The sequence below is a fragment of the Sapajus apella genome, unplaced genomic scaffold (assembly GCF_009761245.1).
Source record: "Sapajus apella isolate SASKATOON/1434 unplaced genomic scaffold, GSC_monkey_1.0 scaffold12, whole genome shotgun sequence".
Lineage (NCBI taxonomy): Eukaryota > Metazoa > Chordata > Mammalia > Primates > Cebidae > Sapajus > Sapajus apella.
The window spans coordinates 32,374,030-32,401,214 of NW_022436952.1; the positions used below are offsets into that span (position 1 = coordinate 32,374,030).

Below are 27,185 nucleotides of genomic sequence, written 5' to 3' on the forward strand. Positions count from 1 at the left end.
CCTCTCGCCCAAGCCTGTTAGGCACCAGGCCCCTGTGTGGCCTGCACTGTGTGCCCTGCACGCTGTGCTAGAGACATCCAGGCTCTGCTCTTCTGCACTCCTGAAGGGCTGAGCGAAGGGTGATCACTGTCACCCTTCACTGCGGCAATGAAAGGCAGACCTGGCTGGCACAAAGCAAGGTCTTCCCTGCCAATGTGTGACCTCCACACCCCTAAAACTGCCATAGACCTCTTCTCTCCAGAATGGGAGATGCCAGCATTTGTCAGGATTGAGGGCAAAATCACCCATGTATTTATTCTAAGACAGTCATCATTGTCTAAACTTTGATGATCAATGTCATGTCACAATCAATGTCATCATTGATAGCCAACCTTTATTTTCCCAGTGTGCTGTGAGCTTTGCATGCATCCTCAGACTGAATCCTCACAATTCTATGGGGTAGATTGTTTCCCCCACTTTACAGATGTGACAGTTGAGGCTGAGAAGCTTGTCTCACTTACATGTAAAATGTGAATACAAAGATTGAGAGTCCCTAGCTGAGCAGTCGCTGATGAGCTTGGTATGAGGCTCACAGTCCAATGTGAGACCAAAAGTGGACACACAACATTAAAATGTGCTGTGTGCAAAGTCAAGGTGCTGCGGAGGGCAGAGGAAGTGGGACAACTCATTAGAGGAGTCACTGAAGCTTTGCAGGAGGCAACTTTCAAGGAAGCAACCTTGAAAGAAGTAGATTTTGGGGGCTGGGTGGAGGGAGTCTGTAGCAGAAGAAAGCTAAAGTCAAGAGCAATTACACAAGCTTGAGAAGTGAGTCTGGGAACCAAACAGGAGCCCATGAGGCTGGAAGCATGGTGAGTGAAGAGGCCGACAGGTTGGTCACAAAGACCCTGATTGACAGGATGAGGAGTTTGGATCCAGCCCTGTACTGGATGGAAAGTCATGGAAAAGTTTTAAAGCAGGGAAGCACCTGGTCACGTTCCATTTTAGAACCTCCAGGGCAGGAGGAAGAGCGGGAGCTTGAGAGATATCCTAAGTGTTTTTACCCCGGGACCCTGCATCCTTCACTACGACCCCCTATTACTGTGTGCTCCCACTCCCACCCAGAACTGTTTTCCTCCACCATCTGACCACTGCATTTTGGGTACCTTCCCAATTCCTCCCTTCCCTCTCCTGTTCAGACACACAGGAGAATGGGTATGAGCCTGGGCTTCAGAATCAGACAGAGCTGGATTTAAATCTCAGCTCTGCCACTTACTATTGTGACTGAGGCAAGTAACTTGAAGTCTCTGAACCGCAAAGTCTCATTTATTAGATGGAGTGTGATTAGTTGTTCCTCACCGTTGTTGACAGGGTGTAAAGGAGCTGAGGTATATAAAGTCCATAACACAATGCCTGGCATGTAGGAAGTCTCAGCGTGTGGCCTTTTTATTTTTATTTTTTGCCATTTTTAGGGACACTTGAGCATCCTAGGGGAGGAAGAGCAACACCCTGGTACAGTGGTTCCATTTATTGTAGGTAGGCTCCCAGAGGGTGGGGTGGGGGTATGAGAAGGACCAGGGCAGCAACTAGAAGCAAGTATAGGGCTGGAATGAATTTGGCTTCCTCCTGGAGCACCACTTTTGGGGAATAAATCAGATTTTAATTGGACCTGTGAGATCACATGGGGTCTCTAAGAGCCTTTTGATTGCATCACCTATCCCTTCATTGTATCTGAAAATCTCTAATCCTCACCCTGCCGGAGGATCCCAGGCTTTATGTCTACTGCCCCAGGCTGTAAACCTCCATTCTGGTTTCATTCCAGCCCAAGGTGGACTAGAAGTAAGAAATTAAAATACACTGGGCGCAGTGGCTCACATCTATAATCCCAGCACTTTGGGAGGTCAAGGAGGGCAGATCGCTTGAGCCAAGGAGTTCAAAACCAGTCTGGGCAACATGGTGAAACCTCATCTTTTAAAAACATACAAAAACAGCTGGGCATGGTGTTGCCCGCTTGTAGTCTCAGCTACCTGGGAGGATCACTTGTGCCTGAGAGGTCAAGGCTGCAGTGAACCGTGATAGTGCCACTGTACTAGGGGAACACAAAGCCATGGGTTAATTACAGGGCCTCATACTGGCCTTCAGTGGAAGGTCATTTAAAGCATTATTTTTATTTAAAAAATTAAACAGCGATTCTAGCTACATAAAATAGAAGAAAGATTTGCCTGAAATTAGGATACAGTTGTCATCTTAGTTTGCTGAGAGTCACTTTGGTCTAAGAACATGCACCCTTAGGGGCCTGTTCACCCTCCCCTATCATCAGGAGCACTTTGGTGGGAACATGTGAAAGATCCTGTACTTCCATCTGACCTTGAGCCTCAGGTGGGTCTGGTTCAGCTGAGGATGGCTGTTGGCTGAGGTGCAAACTCAGGGAGCAGACACATGGGCCTGCCTGCAGTAGCTAAGGCCTAGATGCAAAGTGGAACAGAAATGTCAAAGACCGAAACCTGCCTACCTCTGCCCCTGCGCCATCATAGCTCAGGATCCCACTGAGCTTTCATGATCCCACTGAGCTTTCAGAGGCTGTTTGGCCAGATCCTGGGGTCTCCAACCATAAGTGAAGAGTAAATGAAATAAGGGAGGGAAAGCCAGAGGCTGGACTTGAACATCATCCTCTAACATCTACCTGGTGGGAGAAGTGGGATGAGTAGAATCATCCCAGCCCCAGAGCATTGAGAAATGATCCCAGAGGTGGCAGTCTTGTCTCAAAATGATACTCTTAGAAACTAAGCCCTTGCAAGCACTTTTCCAGCTGAGAATCTGGGTCTCACCAACCCCCAAATTAGCCTTCCCTTTGTTGGCAGCATCAAGCACGGCAGGGCAAAAGCTAAATGAGAAACTGAGATGGTAAGTTTGGAGCCAACTCGGAAACTTTTCAAGAAACATCCTTGTTGCTAATAACATGTCTGGGGGCTGGTTGGGATTCTAGGATTAGTGTTCAGGAGATAGAAATGGGTAACCACGGGGGAGGTGTGATCTTTTCCAAGTGCCATACCAGGTATTAAAATAAACAGGCTCTTGTCTCCTGGAGCTGGGGGTGGCAGGAAAAAAGAATCTGGGTCTAAGCAAAACCAGAAAAAGCATTAATGCGTGAAGTGGGAGTAGAAAGCCCAAACCTGCGAGTCCTCAGCTGTTTTCTGACTTCAGAAACAATGTACCTGAGATCTCAGTGTTTTTAGTTGCTACTCTAGAGACAGAGAAATACATACAGTGCAATCTCAGGTACAAGTCGGGACCAGTGTGCCCTGAACATACTGGTATCCTGGGGGCTTAGCAAGGTGGGATGTGGCTGAGAGCAGAGGTAGGAAAGCCTATTACGGGATCTTCAGTGGATAAAGGAGGAAGCTATTGTGTAGTTCTAAGGACACAGACAGGGAGTCAGAAGATGTTGCTCTGCCACATCTCATCTGTAAACTGGAGGTGGAATTAAATTTATGAGATAAGGGAATAGGCAGGTACTGTACATATGGAAGTACTTTAACCATTTTTCAACTGCCACAGAACACAAGTATTACTGTAGAAGAGGAAGTAGGCGAACAGGTGTGAGCCTTTCTCTCTGGCAGTGATTCTTGACCTTGGCTGCATGTTAGAAAACACCTGGGGAGTTTTCAAAAATGCTGATTCCCCCAGGTCCCATTCCAGACTGATTGAACCAAACCATGTCTTTTTTGAAAGCTCTCCAGGTGACATTAATGTGTACCCAAGAGTTGAGAGCCTCTCCTTGAGGACTTTCTTTGCCCAAATTAACATCATTCTTAACTGGTGACCCTAGTTTGACCTCACTCCCCCCAAGTGTTTTTCCAAAGATGGCTGGGGCCAACTGCAGCTCGGCAACATGGAGACAACCAGAAAGTTCCTAGTGGCCAAAGGCAGTTCGCTCATGTGGTTTGGACATCCAAGTAATAATGGCAGCTACAGTTGCTGAGCACCTACTAAGTCCCAATACTGTGCAGAGTGCTTTATCTACACTCACTCTAGTGGTGAGAGGTTCAGGGACTTGTCCACGGTATCTTGGTGTTAGATCCCTCACTCCAGCCTCTTCCCCCATTCTAGGCAGTGGGAGAGCTCAGCAGCTATCAGCTTATCAGAACCTAGGTATAGGGGGCCTCCTGTGTTGACAAAGTCTGGGTCACATGCCCCCAGCAACACAAATGCAGGCCTCTAGCCTTGGAACTCCCTGGGAAGCTTGTTTTAAGGCAGCATTAATTCCATTTGCTTGAGGATATGCATGCCCTGAGGCCAGTTTGAGAGACTTTTCTAAGTTGAGAGATGATTAAGACATCCTGGGTAATGAATGAGAAGCTCTGCTGCACTCTCCGGCCCTGGGCCCTGCTGGCTGGATGTCAGCTGACAAGCCAGAAACAGGCCCTGTGGCTCTGGCTGCTGCCCCTGGGACCATCTGCCTGGGGCCCCAGCAGGGGAACTGCCAGGAAAGACAGATCGCCTCCTCTGAGCACTCCCTGCCTGCAGAGATGCCTGTAGTGGCAGCAGTGGTTTGGGGTTTGGTCAAAAGGAGCCTCCAGGAGGTTTGTGATTCTTCCTCAAGTCACTCAATTTCATCTGGCTGAATCCCTGGGAAGGCTGGGGCAGTCACAAAGAAAAGTTTTAACAGAGTAGTTATGAATGTTCTGTCCCTCTCTGGCCAGCTGTGTTTTTGCCTAGCATGTCAGTTCTGGGAAAAAAGTAAATACCACAAACTTCATTTTGTGTAAATGAGTTTATTGACGAAGACACAAGGTCACGCTTCCCCCAACCCCCACCCTCCCCCAAAACAGGACCCAACAAGAACAGAGGAATGAGAAGCATTCTTGTGGCAACACTTCCCCCGCCCCCCCCCCCTTCCCATTTCTTTCCAAAGTCTCAAGCTTCACAACACAGACACACAGAGCAGGCTTGGGTGAGGACAGACACTCAGGGAATCTCTGACCAGCAAAAGAGTTCTGGGTGTTTGCTTCTCCTGCCCTTTGTATGATGCCAGCTGACGTTACAAAGACACACTCAGGCAGAGGAGGGGGGATGCAGGGCAACCTCCACCCATTTCCCCAATTTGGCCAAGCTTGGAATGAGCCAAGAGAGAAGTTGTGGTGGAGGCAACAGTTTCTGCCTCTCAGGAGAGGTCCTTTTATGGGAAGTAGAATTCCTCCCTAACTTTGCTCAGGGGTGTGATGGGAGGCGGCCTCCCCAAGGAGTGAAGAGTTCACGGGCTGGCTCAGTCAGGTTAGCTGAGAATAGGAGCTGTTATCCATCACAGGTGGGGAGGCTGAGAGAAGCCTTGTTTTGGGGGTTGAGGGACATATTCTGGTAGGAAATTGTGTTGTCTGCTTGCCCTGACACACTCTTCCTTCTGGAATGATAGTTTGCTTTGAGATGAGAACACTGTATTTGCAGTGTGAATCTTCTTCACTACTTGTATCCACTGACTCCATGAATGAAGTCCCAAGAAGGGAATTTTACCAACCTGCTTTTCCCACCCCACATATCTGACCTACCCACCTTCCACGTACAATCCTATGCAGTTTCCTATTGCCATGTGCTTGAGGGGTAATGTACAAGGGACATATTTCCTTCCCCCTCCCCAAACATTCTTCTCTTGGAGATTCTCAAGGTTTATGAAACTGCTTTGGGGGACCCAGTCCCCACAAGCTTTGCAACTGGTGTGAAGCAGGGTTATTTCAGACATGATAGATCTGTGGGATAGTTTTGCTCTTATTTTCCACGATTCCTCTTCTGAGTCCAGTGAGTTAGGTCTCAGTCCAACATGAGGCCTGTGAACCCTGAAGTGCCCCTGATTTAAGCAGGGGCGTCTAAGAAGAGCAGTTTTGGTCATGGACCCTGAATACTGGAGGCCAGGCAATGCAACAGGTGCCCGTAGATCAGTTTAACATTGCTAAACAGGTTGGTATTTTGGGCACGAGGCATTCTTTGAAAAATCATATCCAATGTGTTAAGGGTGGGTGGGGGAAAAATTTCATATCCCCCAGTCTTTTCAGAGATGACAAGAACTGCCTGAACCTCTAGGATGATCTTAATATACCCTGCAGCCTAAGTATCATAAAGAAAGAGCAGATCAGAGAGCTGAAGGGATAAAGAGCATCTGCAACATCTCTAAGCTCACTTCATCTCTGCACCTATTCTGCTGGCCTCAAGAACTGGGGCTCCAGGGGCACATGGGAAACATCAGTTACTCCTTCATTCTGGCATCTGGATTTACCTTCAAGTAATTCAAAAGATACTCAGCTGCGACCTGATGCCAATAAACAGGGCGTCAAAATCAGTATGGAATACGTGAAGAGCCAAAAAGTCGGCAGAGAAAGGCAGGAGAAGGCATTAGGGGAAAAATGACAAGAGACAGTCCTGTGGTGAATACCACACGGATGGGGACCTAGGAGACTGTCTCGGCTCTGCTACTACACAGCTGACAGGTCTTGGCAGCAACCTTTTTGCCTTTTATCTTTCTACTTTGTAGAAAAAGAGGGCTGGATAAGTTATTACTCTGTTTCACCTCTGTTGAAAGTAGGATTTTAGATTTGAACTGAACCTGAGAAATACAGGAAGGGGGTGAGGGGACAGCATCTGGGTTCCTGTTCCCCATTTCTACTCAAATTCCTGAATCAGTGTGATTAGCAGGTTTGCACAGGGGAAAAGTAAGTAGTAAGGTGTAACTTCTCTCTGGCTTGGTGCTGACAGGCTCTATAGTTTTTACACCCTGAAACATCATTCAAGAAGATCACTGTTCCCAATTGCAGAGCAATCAAATGAGATTATAATATGGAAAGGGGGAAGCATGAAGACTTGGCCAAGGAAAAAGGTTTTGGAGAGGGAAAAAAAAGCAAACTGAAAATCCAAATGACCAGGGATAAGGCTAGCACAGATAAGAGAACCCCTCAAAAGCTAGGGCAGGTAACTGCGTCTCTGCCTCCAGGACTGTGTGGTTAACGACAGTCATTTCAGTGCTTTCTTCGGTTCCACTACTCCCTTGATTTCTCATATGTACAAAAGTATAAAACAATAAAGTGCAGTGTTTCAGTGACACTTTTCCTTGCTTTAATATTTGTTGTCTTTTTCTGCTTTTGAAATGAGCTCTCAATTACAGAATACCAAACTACACTCAAAAGAGGGTGTAGAAAAAGCCAGCCATTGGCGCAGCATGGAGAAGCCCACAAGTAAGGACAGACAGCAGCAGCAGGTGGCGAGAGGTGGGAGGTGACGAAAGCAGTGGTTACAAATGTTCACAGGAAGCTAAAACTATCCAACAGGTTGTGCCCTAATGTTAGCACGGGTTAGACTAGTTACTACCTTGCTGGGTGGCCTCAGTGTGTTTGGGTTCAGATTCTACACAGCAATACAATTTCTTCCAGTTAAGAGTTCTTGGCTTGCACTGATCACAGCATGATTGGAAGGTACTGGATCAGTCTTGTTAGTTTTTCAAAATGCTGTCGTAGACCTGATAGATGTACTGAGAGACTTCAGGAGCTCTACACTTCAGTGACAGCTGTTAGGAGAAAAAGGAGATGGAAGATTAGCACAGAGGTTGGCATTAAATCTAAAGGCATCCAAGCACTCAGTTCAAGAAAACTTTTGACACAGTGGGTGAGAAACTTTTATCACTGGAGTGGCCAAACAAAGAGATTATGTTAATAAGTATTGTGGGTTTTGGAATTTCAATTTAATCAATCTCAAGTTGTGCTGTGCTTCTACCTCCATTCCATGAGGATCTATGAGATTAGGAAATAATTCATACTAAAACCATCAAAGCCTCTGACTGCAGAGGGAACAGCTGCTCTAATGCTTTGCTAAGAGTTATAGATTATTTTTAAATGAAAAAGGAAAGGCTAAAGCCCTTAACTTGTTGATGGTCATTTCAGCTGCCTGCCTCAGTTTCCCAGTCTGACAAGAGGATGGCTAAATATCAACTAAACTCCAACTTCAGGAGGATGTACAATCGATAAAGTAAAATAAAACCCCATAAGCAAGGTCTAAGGTATTAGTCCTTTCTGTATTATAATGAGGAGAGTATATACCCCAAGAGGGAAGCCAAGAGCACGAAAAGACAGTTACTATAGCCCAACCTCAATTCATGTCAACAGCTTAATCTTTTATTTCATTAATATTAAAAAGATCTTAGTGGTGAATATTGAGAATTTCATTTTGTGAGTCAGTAAGGACAAAATTTAAACCCAGATTTAGACTCCTAATTGTATTAGATTAGGCAGAATTATCAATAATATAAGAATGCAAAACACACTCTAGAACCAGAAGATTTAATAGATACATACTTTATTTTACTGACATCATTCTTCTTGTTAATTAGGGCAGGTCAACAAAAATTGTCTTGAATGATATAGCACCATGAGATTTTAGACTATTTTACTTCTTTATTTTTTTATTAGAGACTAAGGACGATTTAACATAGTACAAAAGGTAAGACTATCTGTGGATAAAAGATCAAGAAGATTTTGGTCAACCCTGAATTTCCTAAAAAACTAACAACCTAAAAAGTTAAAGTAAAATTTAAAATGCAAAAAAAAAAACCAAACAAAAAAATATCAGAAGGTATTCTATTGATTTACAGCTTTAATATTCAGTCACCAAGGTATTCTCAAAACTGCTGCTTGATGTTAGTCAGGAAGACAATTCTAATAAATGTAAACAAAACAAAGCAACTAACTTAAGAATATGGCTGGTGTCTTCCTTCCTTCCTCCCTCCCTTCTTCCCTTTCTCTCGCTCTCTTTCTCTCTCTCTCTCTTTCATTTTTAGACAGAGCCTTGCTCTGTCGTCCAGGCTGGAGTGCAGTGGTGCAATCTTGGCTCACTGCAACCTCTGCTTCCCAGGTTCAAGCGATTCTTCTGCCTCAGCCTCACTATAGGCACCCACCACCACGCCCAGCTAATTTTTGTATTTTTAATAGAGTTTTAATATGGTGAAACTCTGAGGTTTCACCATATTGGCCAGGCTGCTCTCAAACTCCTAACCACCTTAGTGATTTGCCCACCTTGGCCTCCCAAAGTGCTGGGATTACAGGTGTGAGCTCACTCTAAAACTTGTATATATAGAAAACAGCTCCCTACTTTGGTCCAAGTTGCATCTTTAGGCATTTCCCTGATTTTCAAACTCCCTATTGAAACAATTCTTTTTTTTTTTTTTTTTGAGATGGAGTTTTGCTCTTGTTACCCAGGCTGGAGTGCAATGGCGCGATTTCGGCTCACTGCAACCTCCGCCTCCTGGGTTCAAGCAATTCTCATACCTCAGCCTCCCGAGTAGCTGGGACTACAGGCATGCGCCACCATGCCCAGCTAATTTTTGTATTTTTAGTAGAGACGGGGTTTCACCATGTTGACCAGGATGGTCTCGATCTCTTGACCTCGTGATCCACCCGCCTCGGCCTCCCAAAGTGCTGGGATTATAGGCGTGAGCCACCACGCCCAGCTGAAACAATTCTTATTTATTTATTTATTTATTTTTGAGGCAGTTTCTTGATCTGTCACCCAGGCTGGAGTGCAGTGGCGTGATCTTAGTTCACTGCAACCTCTACCTCCTGGATTCAAGCAATTCTCCTGCCTCAGTCTCCTGAGTAGCAGGGATTACAGATGTGTGCCACCACATTCGGCTAATTTTTTTTTTGTATTTTTAGTAGAGACTGGGTTTTGCCATGTTGGCCAGGCTGGTCTCGAACTTCTGACCTCAGGTGATCCACCCGCCTCAGCCTCCCAAAGAGTGCTGGGATTACAGGCACGAGCCACCTGCTGTGCCCGGCCTGAAGCAATTCTTGTACTTCCTTCTCTACAGCCTTCTCTACTGCCAATGTTGTGGAAAATTCTAGTGGGAGAATATGTGGGTTCAGAAAAGGAAGAGAAGAGGAATCTAAAAAGAGAAACAACAGCTTAAGGGAGTTAACTCCCAGACTAACGAGAGGTAGTCCCCAAATACTCCCCCAAAATACTATCTTGTATTTTTCCACATTTTTGTAACAATACTTGAAGTTCCTCCAGCTGGAGGTTCATTTTTATGTTTACTAGTAAGGAAATGTTGTCTTCCTCAACAACAGCTCAAACTGCCAAGGCTGGCATTGGTGGGGAGTCATGGACTGATCACACCTAGACCCTGGGCATTACGGCTGCTCTTTAAAGGATGGGGAAGAAACTTTCCCTGTCTCTGGGCTCTTAATATCCACACCTCCCCACCCCTACCTGCATCCCAGCCTTTAACAAAGTATCAACAGTTTATCAAATATAGCTAGGACTCTGGGTCTCATTTTGTAAGGCTCCTAGGGGGTAAGAGACTTTCCTTGGGCCTCAATCTTCCAACTCCTAATTGCTTATGTGACATGTCTAACATCAGCCACTCAGGAATCCAATCCAAACTAGACACACCAAGGGCAAAAGAGTCACCTGTCCTGCTTAATTAAAGTTAAGGGTACACATCCACTTTTGGTATATGGTGTGGAACATACACTGCTTCATGGGGGACAAGTTATCTTTCAGGTGAGACTTACCTACTTACAGAGATATAACTTCACCCTTATAGGATAAACATATCTTCTTAATGAAATACAATACAAACTGGGGTTTGGGGAGAAGTGCTTTATCAACCCCTCTTAGGAGACTGAGGGACCATCATCCTGTCACGCATTAGTGCTGGCTCAACCAGATTTCTTTCTTCCTTAATACTTAGCTCAGATCAGATTAATAGCATAATGGGAACTTAGGATGATGAAGGGATGGATCCGAATGACTTTAGAGTCTGGGGTGCTGCTTAGGGGAATGAATTAGACCTATCGGACAAGTGTTATGATGGGAGATTTAGATGGTATTGTGGGCAGAGAGAAAGAAGCTAGTCACCAGATGGGATGAAAACTAGGAAAGAGGGCAGGGAAGTATAAGCAAATTCACCATTTAAAAATATAGGGGCTGGGGGCCAGGTGCAGTGGCTCATGCCTGCAATCCCAGCATTTTGGGAGGCCAAGACAGGAGGATCACTTGAGGCCAAGAGTTTGAGACCGCCTGTGCAACATGGTGAGACCCTGTCTCTATTAAAAAAAATGTATATATATAAATATATGGAAGGAAGAAATGTGGGTGTGGCTACCCAGGAGGACAGAATCTTTTTTTTTTTTTTTTAATTTTTATTTGCATTTATTCCATGCCAAATTTATTTCCAGGCTATAAGTTTTTGTTTTCCCCAATTTCTTCTAGGATATCTTTTTCTTCCATACAACCCTCTCTTCTGGTTTAAGAACAATTTACTCTTTTTCAGTAAGGATCATTTCAATGTGTGGCAGGGGAGTTTATGTATGGGTTAATCTGCCCTGAGCTCTGTAAGTATGGCAACATATCCTGGGGCTCTGTTCACCTGGACATGCTCAATGACCAGAGAATCTGCATCTAAACCCTTAGGGTCAGCATTACTCTGCCTTTTTAAGCATGTATAGCACAAATTCAACACTTTTGGACCACCTGTCATCCTGTGCCCAGCCCTTCTGTTTGGCTTAGGCATACCTTGCCAACTCCATTACAATAATACAGAATGGCACACATTGCTTCTATAAAGAGATATCTTTCAAGTACTTGGTGGCCATTTGGACATGCATACCTTTGATGGCCTGGGCACTTACATGAGTGTTCTTAAAGTGAACATGAAGATTTGAATCTCTTGCTTTGTATGATTTTGGGGATTTTCTGGGTGAACTGAATACAGATCATCTCAGGCCACTTACAGGAAGAGCTCACTCTATAATTTCTTTAAAAATATATATTTTTAAATAGAGATGGGGTCCCACTATATTGAGCAGGCTGGTCTTGAACTCCTATCCTCAAGTGATCCTTCCATCATGGCCTTCCAAAGTGTTGGCATTACAGGCATGAGCCACCATACCCAGTCACTGTAATTTCTCACAAATACATATGAATTTATAATTACCTCAAAACGTTTGTTTAAATAGGAGAAAAATGTTCTTCAAAAGGCGAATGGAGAAATTATGGTACATGCATACAGTGAACAATTACTTGGCCACAAAAAAGAACAAATTATGGATACATGTAACAACTTGGAAGAATGTTGTATTATGCATGCAAAAACAATCTTAAGAGGTTACATGCTACATGAGTGTAATTTATACATTCTAAAAATGACACAATTCTAGTAATAGAGAACAGCTGCCAGGGATTAGGGCTGGGGTGAGAGTCTGAACATTAAGGCAGTTTTTTGTGGTGACAGAACAAGTCTATGTCTGGACACTGGCAGTGGTTATCAAACTGACTGCCCACCCCACTCCTAAAAGCACGTGATAAGAGTTCACAGTAATATACACTACATACCCCTCACCCCTAAAAGTAATGTAAAAATTAGTGAAATTAGAATAATGTCTACAGTTTAGTTAATTATATTGTACTAATATCTCGTTCTTAGTTTAAAAAATGTAGTATGGGTGTATATGATGTTGTTATTATTAATGGGGAAAACTGAGTAAAAGAGATGCAGAAACTCTACATTCCATTTAAAAAAATTGTTGAGTCTTTATTTCAAAATAAAACATTTAAAAAAATTTTAACAAACATTGCTTCTCGGCCTTTTGGCTAAGATGAAGTGTAAAGAAATTTTAACAAACTTTAAAATTTTTTTTTTTTTTTTGAGATGGAGTTTCGCTCTTGTTACCCAGGCTGGAGTGCAATGGCGCGATCTCGGCTCACCGCAACCTCCGCCTCCTGGGTTCAGGCAATTCTCCTGCCTCAGCCTCCCGAGTAGCTGGGACTACAGGCGTGCGCCACCATGCCTGGCTAATTTTTGTATTTTTAGTAGAGACGGGGTTTCACCATGTTGACCAGGATGGTCTCGATCTCTTGATCTCGTGATCCACCCGCCTTGGCCTCCCAAAGTGCTGGGATTACAAGCGTGAGCCACCGCGCCCGGCCAAACTTTAAAATTTTTTTAAAAAATTTAAAAAAATTTTTGTTAAAATTTTTAAATTTACTGATACTAATCAACAAGATGGTATAAGAAGGGTGTCAAGAAACACCTGAATTCTAAACAAAACTCACCTACCAGCAAATTACAAGACTTTGAACTAGTCACTAAGCATTCTTAGCCATGGTTTACTTATCTGCAACCTGGGAGTAATCACGTTATTTAACCTAACTGAGATGGAAGATTATACACAATAAAATAATGGACAGTAAGCAAAAAGGAAAAAAGAAAACCACACATCCATATACAAACTTATGGCAAATTTCTAGGGAGTAAATGGAGTTATTCTCCCCACAACCCCTTCTTTTCTTCCAATTGAGACAAGGTCTCACTAGGTTATCCAGGCTGGTCTTGAACTCACAGGCTCAAATGATCCTCCTGCCTCAGCCTTTCCAGTAGCTGGGATTACAGGCATGTACTACCTTGATTTTATAGCAAAACTTGTCCCTAGAGAAACAGCACAGAGGGGTTTTCCTTTCTTAGGAAACTCAAGATAAATGACAGTGTACGTTACTCTCCAAAAAAGATGAGACTGGTGGGGGGTGGAGGAGAGGAGCCTAAACTTTATGAGGGAAGCCTGAAGTTTCTCAGCTCACAAGTGCTTGAGCGAGAAAATCTAGTTTGCCAGGACTCAGGAGCGTGTGCATGCGCATACACACACACATGCATGCTACTCTTACTTCAAGAAAGGGAACTAGTGGGAAAAACACCAAGAATATTCAGTTCTGGATGGTACTATTCCCTCGATATATGATAGTGAAAACAGACTTAGCTGTCAAAATTAAGGAATGGAATCACAGACTTTTCTCAGCTAAATCGCTAAAAGGCTCCCTTAAGCTACTGACTATTCAGCTTCCTCAGAATTAAATAGCCACCTACAAAAACCTCAAACATAACAGAGGAATACGATATTTCTCCCCACCTCAAGGATTTTTCCTTTGCTTTTCAAAATGCAGATGGCAAGCAGCATCCTTTTGGGAAATCACATTTTACAACAGCAAACATGTCTAGTGCTTGGGTATCAATCTTTGCTGTTTAACAAAGCAATTGTTTCCGCCTTACTATTGTCAGAATTTTTACTTTAGTTCACTGTGATACTTTAGTTTGGAAAACTTATAGGCTTCCAAAGGTGTATTACATTTTGCCTTACCTTTAATAACAAGCATTTCAGGTCATACGATGCTGCTGAAAAGTGTTAATGACTCTGATATCCTTAGGTCATAAACTCCAACAGCAAGAAAGTTCTTCCTGACATTAGCTATGTAAACAATCCTCTCCACAGCTTGTTACAGTACCATATGCACAGATACGGTAGATAAGTATTAACTGATATTGAGGATGAAGCTGCCAAGTTTTGTGAGAGACTCTGTATACACCAAGGGGAGGGATGGATTTGAGGCACTGGCAAGAGGCACCATACCTGTTGGATGGGGCGGATACTACAGAGAGGAGGTCTTCCATTGAGGCAAATGGGGATTTCTTTATTGACTGCTTATTTTGTATATCTTGGATTTGAAGACCTCCTCTAGGTCTTTCTAGGGTGCTCGGTAAAAATGAAAACGCTCTCTCACCTCCCTCCTCTAATCCATCTCACCCATTCTGAGAAAGTCCTTACCGTATAATTGGGGTTTCCTGGCTGGATACGTAGCTCGGCCAAAATCCAAATGCCATTAGTGAGCTTCAGGGATTGGTACAGCATATCCTGCCCTTCCACATTCCTCTTGGCAATAGTATAAACATTGTTGTTTTGCAACTTGCTGGAAACAGTGTCTAGAAATACAGATTCAAAATCCAACACCTTCAGTTAAAATCTCAAACAAATGTACACTCTCTTCTCACATCCTTATGAGCTGCATGTGTTCAGTTCCCTGACAAGTACTGTCACATGGACACGTGTACAGTTCAGAAGCCATTCTCCTACACAAAAGCAAAAAGTGAAGAACAAGTTCATGAATTGTTTGCTTATCAGATTCCAGAACTGAAAACAGAATAAGGTACACCTACGGATTAGTGTGAGTTACCTTTGGAGATTATGAAATTGGTGGGCCTAAGAAGTTGGTAAATCTCAAATTAGGTGCTAGACAGGTAAAAAAAGATTCTGAAGAGGACAAAGAAATGAGTGTGTGGGTATGTCACAGTGACTGTCATGTTAGTATTCATTTCTGGATGGTGGCTCCAGATCAATGGGGATACAAGACCGATGACAACATCCATAGTGCTACTTCCCAAGTCACTACTACTTCATTGTGAGCCACTCGGGCCTCAACTGCCAGGATCGGCAAGGGCCCAGAGCTGTAGAAGTCAACTGCAAAACAAATTTATTGTTCTAGATATTTAAAATTTTGTTTGTTTTCAAAGCAGGAAACAATAATTTCTTAAGCCTTTAGGGAATACTATGCCTTGAAAATAATAATGAAACAAACTTTCTCAACCACAGACTTTCAGAATGACTGAAGCTGTGCAAAGGTGACTGCTGCTAGGTCCTAAAATTCCAGCTGTGGCTGCTGGTCAGGACAGAAGCTTTCATAGTCACCAACTCAGGGTAAGAATGGGTTTGGTGTTTTGGCACTTCGAAATGACAACATTCCAGAATAAAAAGGTTATTTTTCTCTTTATGAGATGTTGTTGTATCAGGAAAAGAGAAACTTTTAAGAGTAGAGACGACAAGTACTGCTTCTTTGTTGACTATTTATTATATTCATTTCTGAAGAGAGCATTCAAATTACTCATGCCTACCTCAAGAACCAAATTCTCCCCACATAAAAATCTGTCATATTCTATTGTGCTCTTCGAGAAAAGGTTGCCATGATGAATGGTCTTTCTACCCTTCTAAATGGTAAGGTCCCTGAGCAAAGGGATCGTGGGAGTTTTTCAGCACTGTACTTCCCTCATTATCTGGGATACAACAGGTACCTGTCATCAATATCTGCTGAATAAGCTTCTGATAGGTGTTGGAGATGCCAATATTGACATAATACCATAAACATAGATGTGAACTACTTTTGTAGGTAGTTCTCACTCTGATGTCTTTCTCCCACGTTCAAACCACTGATAGCTCAGTAGAGAAGGCATTAATATTCCTTTCATAAGCCATTTTTACCACACTTAGTTATTACTTAGCTTTTCTCCTTTTATTTCTAAGCTTTTCACTGACACAAGTAGAGTAGTTATACCTTAAGAAATGGCTCTGTTTGGGAGTCAAAAAATGTATCTCAGGGTACTTATATGCAATACTGTTGGAAGAAGGGGCCTCAATATGCCCTTTAATCACCTTGTGGGGGATGAGGCAGTTCTAGCTGCCACCCTAGTTCCCACAATGAAGTGCTCTCGCAGCTTTGACTAGGTTGCTAGGCAACATCAGCAGCTAGAGTTTGGCTAATGCTTTTTGACAGGATTGCCTTGAACACAGAGGGGCTTGCTTTAAGTTGTAAAAATCATTCTTAACTTTCAAGGCTCTTGCCCATTTCCCAGGAAACCAAAAACACACAAAGTAGGAGCCTTTGTTGAACAGCCACATTGTTGCATAGGCACAAATACATTCCAGAGTATATATGTGGTAAGGCCCGGATTCCTACAGAAATAATCATGAAACAGTCTTATTTCACCAACTATGTAAGAGATGACAGGCTAAGAAACATTCTCTCTCTCTCTCTCTCTCTCTCTCTCTCTCTCTCTCTCTCACACACACACACACACACACACAGACACACACACACTTTTCTAGAATTAGAAAACATGGCAAACAGTCAGGAAGAATGAGCAAGCTGAATGGATGTAACTTTAATACATTTGGAAGCATTCTGGTCAGCAACCTCTGTTCCTAATGAATGACTGTACTGTGATTTTTATCAGAAGACTAAATAGAGAGAGGGTTTCATAACATTAGTATGTATGATTTGGTTTTTATACATTTTAGATATTAGGTTTGAGTCTGAAGATTGACAGATTGCAGAATGATCAGATTCTGCTAACTATGATTAAGAATGGCAAGTGGAGCCAGATATAAGAGGCTTCCCAGCCAGACTGGGATAGAATTCTTGACAAGACATATAGTTTTTAAGTTTTTTAAAACACATTTTGACATTCTGGGAAACACGACGGAATCTTACAGTTGTGAGACTCTGAGAATGAGAATGTAATGTAATGTTTCAGTGTGTGCTGATGATATCATCTGAGGCATAAGACACTGAGATTTATCCCAAAGTATAGAATAAAAAAAGATGGTCAAATATAGTTACACTCCCTTCAAGATATGATTTCTTTACTTTCTTTTTCCTTCCTTGCTTTCTCTCTCTCAACAGGATCTTTGTTGCCCAGACTGGAGTGCAGTGGCGTGATCAGGGCTCACTGCAGTCTCAACCTCCTAGGCTCACATTATCCTCCTGCCTGAGCCTCCCAAAGTGTGAGATTACACGTGTGAGCCAGTGAGCCCTGCCAAGATAAGATTTCTTATGGTTCATTTGTATCCTTCCATAAATTTGGCGTTTTGGATCTGGGGTCTGAACTCTTTGAAGGTATGGATATGATCTTCCTTCCTTTACCTTTCTACTTTAGGTAAGGTCATACATCCTCTGACAGGAGTAAGGGTGAAGAAGGTACTCATATTAGAGAGTGGAATGGGGGAGTTTACATCTGGGGCCGTCCTGTGGTATTTATTAGCAAGCTCAAAACCACGATGACTGCTGAAAAGAACACTTTTTACCATTTAAGCAACCAAACTATAGTTAGGTGTTAGCTGGAAGAGAGTTTCCATTTTTGAAATATTCCAAAGGCTGGGGAAAGCCACAACAAAACAATGAAACAGAATTCACCTTTACCTAGCCCCCATGCTGGAACAGATATTTGTCTCTCATTACAGTACCTAACTAATGAAAATAGATATATTAAGTCTCTGAGCTTTTCTTAATATTATGAACATTAAATTAAAAAATGGGTTTGTTGCCGGGCGCGGTGGCTCACGCCTGTAATCCCAGCACTTTGGGAGGCCGAGGCGGGTGGATCACGAGGTCAAGAGATCGAGACCATCCTGGTCAACATGGTGAAACCCCGTCTCTACTAAAAAACTAAAAAAAATCAGCTGGTCATGGTGGCGCATGCCTGTAGTCACAGCTACTCAGGAGGCTGAGGCAGGAGAATTGCCTGAACCCAGGAGGCGGAAGTTGCTGTGAGCCGAGATCGCGCCATTGCACTCCAGCCTGGGTAACAAGAGCGAAACTCCACCTCAAAAATAAATAAATAAATAAATAAATAAATGCTCTTTAAAAAAAAAAATGGGTTTGTTGCACTGTTTATCACAAAGATTCCTTTCCAGATATGGTTGGAGATGCAACTACTTCTTGTGCACTTAAGATAGTAGTCCCAGATACGTATTAACCCCAAATGCAGCTGTAATGGTAAGATGCAAAACAGATTCATACACATCTCCCAACATCCACAGAAATGATCAGTGCTAGAAAGGAGGGAGTCCTGTTAGCACCTTTCTGATCTAACATTTTCTAGTTAGATCAGGAAGGTGCTAACACAATTAAAGGTGCTTACACAGAAAGGTGCACTTACACAATTAGTGGCATCATAAGAATTGCCATCACATGCTTTCCTATTAAAAACTGATTATTAAGACTTGGGAAGAAGGTCTCTTTCTTTATTCTCTAGAAGGAGATGAAAGAGCCAAGTAAAGCTCAGTGCTAAGTTGGTAAGTCCTTTAAGCCTATGACTTCCTGTAGCCCTCAGAGTGTTAGTTCCATCTGTCAAATGTCTATGCTAGCACAGAAAAGCTATTTAAAGTGTTGGTGCTAATGTGATTAGGGCAGATCAGCTGGAAAGGATGGTATTTTTAGCTCTCAGCTAGACCCAGGCTGTTGAATCAGAAGGCACTAAAGCTGAAAACGTTCATGTTAATAGAGCCCCTGAGACTGGAAAGAAATGTAAAGGCCAGGGCACTCCAGACCTGGGGGTGGACCCAAAGGAAGAGCTGGAAACGACTGGTTGCAGGAAGTAGCCTTGCAAGACTAGCAGTGATTTAATGTGGGAAAATGATGGCCTTGGACTTTGGAAGAAAATGAAATGGCTGTTTTCCCCTATGTTTCACGTGTGGCACAGCCACAGAGCAGTGTATCACTGCAATCTGATTCACTGGTATTTGGAGCCCCTAAGGCATGCAGCGATTGGTGTGAGGCCATGACAGAATTGATCAAAACTGAATTTGCTGAGAAACGACATCAAAGGGCACAGCTCCACTAGAAGAAATGCCAGACACTTCCTATTTGACAAGATCACAAAAACATGGCAAGGTGCAATAAGGGTTCAAAACTCCAAAGCAGGGGGATTTTTTCATTCTGTTATTTTGACAGACCAAAGCTCTCAGTCACCCAAACGTCTTTTTTATTTTTTAAACAATCGTGTCCCTTTCATACTGAACACGTCTGAAACCAAACCTGCTTTCCAATCACTCTGGTCTATCTCTACCCTATCGGAGGGAGTTTTCCAGATCATCTTCAAGGAACACTGGTGGTCCACATGATGTTAATAATAAGCATTTTGTAATTTTAAATCCCAAGTTCAAGTAAGTTCAGTCAACACTGAATTAAATAGGCTTCTTCAGTGTAGCTTCTCAGAACTTTTAGTCTGCTAACATGCAATGGCAATTTCTAGATGAAGCCTAGCGTATGCTGTATTTTTTAAACTTTCATTGATAACAGAACACTTTTTCTTAAGGGAAAAATGTTACCACTGGACCAACTCCCACAAAGGTGACTATAATCGGGCCTGGTCTCTTCCTAGCTGGGTACAGAGGCGATTCCTCTAACAGGATCCACCTGGGTTCTCGACACTAGCCACTGAGGATTCTTCACCTGACGGCTTCCTGAAGAACAGCTTATACTGTGGAAAGCTGTCCAACCTCCCGTAATCACCAAATGAGGTTCATGGAAACTTACTAGTGGGCCTCAAAGTGACGGAGAAATGACACTGTCATATTCTTAGAATATGGCACAAAATGAAAAAAAATCAATTAACTATTATTGAATTAATCAAACCAATTGATTATTATGATGGAAATTACAGAAGACTCTGCTTCAAACACCTTTCCAAGAGCTCCAGAGATGTGAAACAATTATTATCAGAGGCAAACATCTGTCTGAAGTTTCTATATGCAAAGATGTCTGTCTGAATGTCTTATTCTGAGGGTTTCAGGAGGGCTTCAGTCTCCTGAATGTCTCAGAGAGGGCCTATAGGGGCATCACATTTAAAAGAGGTATCACAGGAAGAAGCTGATCACTATGATGTTGGATTTCAAAAGCCCTATCAGATTCATCTGAACACAGAAGATGAATATGACATAGAGCCATAAAAAACTAAAATTAGAAACAAAAAGCTGGAATGAGAAGGCATTAATTTGTTTTTTGCTTTCTGTACTGCTGTGTTGCCTCCTTCCCCCAGTGCTGTGCTCTAGCTGCAATGGGAGGATGGTAACGTGCCGGAAAACCCTTGGGAGAACCACCAATGTGTGCATGAGTAAATGAGGGGTAAATGAGGAAAGAGGAAGTGCTGACCAAGCACCAAAGCTCACTTTCGTTCAAATTCACAAAGCCTTGTACTAACCTCAAAAGAGAGAAAGAAAGAGCTCTACAGAAAGAGAGAGAGCGAGCAACAGTGAAACAAAGGCAGGACTCAGAATAACTTAGGGCTCCTTTCATTCCTGAGGAATATTTCAGAGAAACAAAGCCCAAGGGACTAATAGCTGCTATTGTTCTTCTTCTTGGGATACCCCTTTTATGTTCCTTTACAGTAATAAAGTTAACTACAAAAGGTTCTGGAGCTTTTTAATGGTGATTAAAGAGGTTAGTATCATCACATGAAAGCTGGCACAGGGCAGTATAATAAAAGGTTACCAAGTAGGCTTTTTTTTCTTTTATAGAGATGGGATCTCACTATGTTGCCCAGGCAGGTCTTGAACTGGCCTCAAGAGATCCTTCCATCTCAGCCCCCCAAAGTGCTAGGATTACTGGTATGAGCCACCATGCCTGGCCCAACCAGGCTTTCATTAACTATGATACATTGTTTAATTATAAACACAGTGTTCTAAGTACAGAATCTCAGAAAGACAGCCACTCTTCCTCCAATACCAAAGATTGATACAAAAGAAGAAATGGCCAATTGATTTACTAGGGGAGTGAATATTCTCAAGTGCCACTTCAGTTTTTGATTATTAGGATGTTTAAGTAATAGAACTAACATATCTTTACGTAGTGAAGAATTGGGTAGATGGGCTGATTCTAGTTTGTTGCCTAAATCTGTTAGCTTGTAAGTACTCTAGTACCTATATCAAAACATACCATGTTTTTAAACAGGGGTTTGCAAAGTAATGCATCTACCATATATATCCACTAGAAACATAGTGGATACAGGGGAGGATAAAAGGGTAGGCAAAAGAAAGATTAAAATCTCAAATATCTAATTTGATTTACTAAGATGAAAATGAAATTTAGAGTACATTACTCACCAGCATTTAAGTGACATTCCTTAATCTGAAACTGAAGTTCATTTTCATTGGGAATATCCTTCCATGTTGCAAGAAAGACCTGGCGCTCTGTATGGGGAAGCAGAGGGGAAGGATGGATGTGCATAATCTGTCAGTATTCTGATTTCTGATGCCTAGCATCATTGTTCCTTTGTCATGCTGGTCCTTGCAAAATAGCTAACAGCAGGCTGGGACTGGAGGCAATTCTGAGCTCTGCAAAAGTGCTATGATCCAGTTCAATTAATCCCTTATCAACAACACTAAGATACATTGGAAAAGAGTCTACATCTAGGGTTTCATTTTGGCTCCCTTGTTTTCGTATTTTGGTGACTTATGACCTTTCTGAGCCTTAGTTTCTTCATCTATAATTACATCTGTCCTGCCTACCCAAAGAGCTATTCTGAGAATCAAATCAATTTAGTGCCATCATAGTTTAATATGCACCACTATAAGCCAGTTTTATTAGATTGTGGTTCATAAATAAGGGAAGAGAGAAATGTCAATAGACACATCAGGAGTACTGATGGTTTATTACAAATTACTGAATTCTTAGCTTGAGGCAGTATGAATTCAGTACACAGTAAAGTGCTAAATTTACATGTATTATCTCATTAAATCATTATAAAAATTATTTACACTGTAAATTTGGAAATGGAAATTACAAAAAGTTTATTACCTTGACCAGTCACACAGCAAATAAACGGGACAGCTGAGATTCAAATCCATATTTACTAGGTCCCCAAACCTCTTACTATGTATCTTGGGTGACTGAATTATTCAAGTATCGGGCACTGTGATTTAGAGACCAATGGCAAAGCAAGAACAACTGTGACTCGGGAGAATAAATAATGAGCAATTATTAAGAACTTTAAAATATCCTTATTCCATTTTTTTAACCTCAAAATAACTTGTACTTCTGGGGCTATGCTCTGCCTGACATGCAGAAGAAGGGCAAAGGTATATTCCGCAGGATAGGCAGGAACGTACTTACCCATTTTGCCATCTTCTACAAAAAGCACATTGAGTGGGATGAGGCAGCTGAAGTAGAAGACATCGATATTGTTTTTCACAGCCACCTGCCAGGAAAGCAACAAGGTAAAATGAGGACATTGTAGGGAGCCAGGTAGGAGGGAAAGAGCAACACTGTGTCTAGAAATATGCCTATTTCCTTCCTCTTTCGGTCAGTGCAGGTCTCCCCAAATCAAGACACGCTGGCACATATACTGCAAAGCACACCCTTACTTACTCAACATTGTATAGAACTGCGACAACCTGCAACTCTACCTCCTTCCAAAAGGCCTGTCTTCAAGGCACAACTTGTATACCAGGAATAAGCTAGTCTGTTGTTTTTTGTCTCTATGATTAATAGTAGCTGCTATCACTTACTACGTTACCTACTAATGATATTATTTCTAACTCTCATTATAATGATCTCAAACAAAGTAGGTAACATTCTCCTCTATTTCACAGATAATGAATGAAACAGGTTTCGAAAGACTAACATCCACAGTCATGTAGCTAGTACACAGAAGAATTCGGATGCAAACAGAGGTTTGATGCTAAATCTTGATTTTTATTTCTCCGCACAATAACTAGTACCATGCTACCTCTTTATTTTTTAAGATATCAGTTTTAAAATTCTTTCTTTTGTAAACCTTATTTCCCAGGTCTTATGGTTGGAAAAAGCTTGTTGGAGCTAACATTGGTAAACCTGATGACTATAAGAACAAAAAATCTTTAAGCAAGCAAATAAATGAATTTTCTTCTCACAATACAAACTTCTTGACTATGATTCTACCATAGATTGCTTAATTCGGAACATGCTGTTTTTTAAAAAGCTACAGTAAGTACTTTTATTCACGGCAACACTGATTAGTATATACTTTCAGGAACAGGCAAATTGCACAGCAGCAGATTATAAGGCCCATATACTGTAAGAAGAGACAGTAGGAGGCGGCTTGGCTTGCTCTAAGTCACCACCTCCCACTGGTTTCCGTCACTAATGACTTTTCCTATCTATGCTGTTAGCACTGTACGAGAACATTTATCTGAGCAAGTTCTATAATCAGTAACCATACCTGTTTCTATCTCATTTTGCTCTAAAAACAAAGTTAAAAAGTGCTTGTCTAGTACACTATTCTCACTTTCTGCCGTTTATGGCAAATGTCTACATTTCAATAGCATACTGACCTCTTAAAACTGTGGCTATGAGATCCAAATAGCCTCTTTCTAAAGTACTTCCAGTCCTTCTACATTTAATATCAACTTATTTTCCCTACTTTAAATGGTGCCTGTATTCCCTTTTCCATAATTATGTTCTCTCTCCCAGAAGAGTCCATGAAATTATTTTCCTTGCTTTTAGCCTGTCAACTAACAGGCTTAGGAGTTTGTGACCTATATATATATAACATGGCCTGATGCCCAAAATGCTGAGATAGGATTCTCAAAAAGCTTAAATCTGGTTAATTTAAGCAGAGTAACTAATCTCAGGAAAGAGACTGAAGACATTCTTTAGGATGTACTAGAGTATGGCTGGGTGTGGTGGCTCAGGCCTATAATCCCAGTACTTTGGGAGGCCAAGGCGGACAGATCACCTGAGGTCAGGAATTTGAGACCAGTCTGGCCAATAGGGCAAAACCCTGTCAATACTAAAAATAAAAAAATAAAAATAAATAAAAATTAGCTGGGCATGGTGGCAGACACCTGTAATCCCAGCTACTTGGGAGGCTGAGGCGGGAGAATCGCTTGAACTGGGAAGCAGAGGTTGCAGTGAGCTGAGATCATGCCATTGAACTCCAACCTGGGCAACAAGAGTAAAACTCTGTCTCAAAAAAAAAAGTGAAAACTGGGGTGATAGGGATAGATTAATGGTGGGTCATATAAAGGTCTCATGTGAAATGCAAGTGTTTATCTTTGAATATAAAGCAGTTATATCTCACAATGTACCACTCATTCAAACATTTATTAATGTTTACTATGTCCCAAGCATTTGCAATATAAGGAAAGATACAGAAAATAGTATCCCCATCCTCCAGCGGACAATATTAGTGGTTCTTAACTGAAGATTTATATCAGAATCATCTGGGAAGGCTTTTTAAAACAGGTGCCAGGCCCTATCCTACATGAAATAATTACAGTCTCTGAATCTGGGACCTGGCAGGAATATTTGGGAAGAAGTTCCCAGGAAGATCAGCTGGATAAGCAATTAATTTAGAACAGAACATTGTTATCTAAGAAGTCTGAATGAGTTTGTAAACATCTTGTTCTTCCAAAAGAATCCTTATGCCAAGAGGAGCCGTTTAACAATGGAAAAGATGAAAAGGTCTTCTAAGTAAGAGGTGCCAAACTGTTCTGCACTGTAGACCCTTTGGACAAACAGATGAAAGTCACTGACCCTCTTGGGAAAAACCTACATACAACATTTTGCCATACAATTTCAGGAGTTTTGGGACACCCCAAGGGCTTTCCTGAGACTTCTGTAGAACAACTGTCTGAGAAGCTAGGATACCCACAAATCAGAGGCAGCAGATACAGAGGTTCAGAGCATGGACTTGGGAGCCAGAACACCTGATTTCAAATTCTGACTCTGACAGTTTCCTGTCTGTAAAATGTAGATCACAACAGTACTGAATTCATGGGGTTGTTATGAGGATAATGAGTTAATATTTGCAAAGCACAGTGAACAGCCTTGACTCGTAAGTACTGTAATAAGTGTTTGTTCAAAAAAGAAAAATTCGGCTGAGTGCAGTGGCTCATGCCTATAATCCCAGCAGGCATGAGCCACCATACGAGCCTTGGAAAGCCAAGGCAGGCGGATCACCTGAGGTCAGGAGTTTGAGACCAGCCTAGCCAACATGGCAAAATCCCATCTCTACTAAGAATTGGCTGGGCATGGTGGCATGTGCCTGTAGTCCCAGCTACTTGGGAGGCTGAAGTGGGAATATCGCTTGAACCCAGGAGGCAGAGGCCGCAGTGAGCTGAGATTGTGCCACTGCACTCCAGCCTGGGCTACAGAGCCAGGCTCCATCTCAAAAAAAAAAAAAAAAAAAAAAAAGAGAGAGAAAAAGAAAAATTCATTCTGCTTTTACCATCTCCTGTTCCACCCTTTTACTCAGAATCTTTCCTAATTAAGGATAATCACATTAGACTTATCTGAAATCTTATACATGCTCAGATGTAGTACGACTACTATGTTAAGAAAGAGATCAAAAGAGATTTTTTTAAAAGGCAAATTGTTAGCTTAATGATTCCTTTTGCTACTGCGTTGGTAAATTATCACCTCTTTATGGGATCGACTACACAGGTCACTCACTGGGGGAAGTAGTTCATCTCTTTTATATTAGCTTTTTAAAATCTGTATTTTACAGTTCTCAAATTTTCACTCTAGGCTAGAACTGGGTTCATTTCAAGAATATAGGCTTTTCCAGATCTGACTCCTGCCTACCTCTCCAGCCTACTTCCATGGAACTTCAACCACATCAAAATTACTTCTTATTCCCCAAACACTGAAAGTCACAGCTTTGTACCCTTTTTTATATGTTGTTCTTTCTGCTTAATATTTTCTTTTCCTTGAGCTTTACTGTCTGGAAAAATACCTATTTAACTTTAAGGTTCAGTTCAAGATTAACACTTCGCAGAAAGCTCTAACCCATAGCACCCAATGCATACGCTTCTATGATAGCATATAATAATGGCTTACTTCCGGCTGACCTATAATACAATGAGCTCCTTGACTGAAGGGGCTGACTCTTATCTTCACTAGCATATTGACTGCCTCGATAAATATTTGTTGCATGAAAATAAGGGGAAAATGTTGAACAAATAAAAATGAAAAACTGTGTTTCTCAACCTTTTTTCTACCTTGACATCATTCATATACATAACAGAATTCCATCAGTAACATCTCTCATTAGGCACACTGATTCTCAATGAGGCAGGAACGGGGTGGGGGGAATGGGATGATGTGTGGGTTCTTCTGGCTTCAAAGCACTGAACTAAATAATATCTACATGCTAAGAAAGGTAACATAGGTAATGGATCACAACCCAAAGAATGCTAGGTTCTCCAAAGATATGCCAATCATATTTTGGATGTTAAAAAAAGAGCCAAGGGAAAAACAGTATGAAGCCAGTTTAATTCCAATCCTGATGCTGATTACTCTTAAATATAACTAAATCAGCCTTAAAGAACATGATATTGATTGTTGTTTGAGGGAGACAGAAAAAGAGAAAGACAGTTTCTTGTTTTCTTATTTAAAAATTCACTATCCCAACAGGTATAGAGAGGAAGATAATAATCCAGACAAGTTTCTAAACTATTTTCCAAGAGCTATAACATCATACCTAGCTTGCTTGAGGGAAATCAATAACCACATATATATCCAACTGCCTACTTAATATCTTCACTTGGACAACTAATAGCCCAAAAGGACTATGTCTAAAACCAAACTCTTTTTTTTTTTGAGACGGAGTTTCACTCTTGTTACCCAGGCTGGAGTGCAATGGCGCGATCTCGGCTCACCGCAACTTCTGCCTCCTGGGTTCAGGCAATTCTCCTGCCTCAGCCTCCTGAGTCGCTGGGATTACAGGCACACGCCACCATGCCCAGCTAATTTTTTGTATTTTTAGTAGAGACGGGGTTTCACCATGTTGACCAGGATGGTCTCGATCTATG

At 42.0% G+C, this 27,185-nt stretch overlaps 1 protein-coding gene across 7 annotated transcripts in view; it reads right to left on the minus strand.

Annotated features, from left to right (window-relative positions):
* Nucleotides 1-4,735: 4,735 nt before the first annotated feature.
* AP2B1 (adaptor related protein complex 2 subunit beta 1) overlaps nucleotides 4,736-27,185 on the minus strand; it is a 139,498-nt gene continuing 117,048 nt past the window's right edge. For 4 of the 7 annotated variants that reach the window (XM_032280858.1, XM_032280861.1, XM_032280855.1 and 1 more), the window contains 4 exons: nucleotides 22,504-22,588; nucleotides 21,495-21,581; nucleotides 14,610-14,764; nucleotides 4,736-7,525 (listed from right to left, as the gene is read on the minus strand). In XM_032280858.1, the coding sequence (XP_032136749.1) occupies nucleotides 7,451-7,525; nucleotides 14,610-14,764; nucleotides 21,495-21,581; nucleotides 22,504-22,588 (402 nt within the window). In that variant the 3' untranslated portion in view covers nucleotides 4,736-7,450. The remainder of the gene's footprint in view (nucleotides 7,526-14,609; nucleotides 14,765-21,494; nucleotides 21,582-22,503; nucleotides 22,589-27,185) is intronic. The other 3 variants (XM_032280862.1, XM_032280856.1, XM_032280860.1) reach the window with 2 other exon arrangements.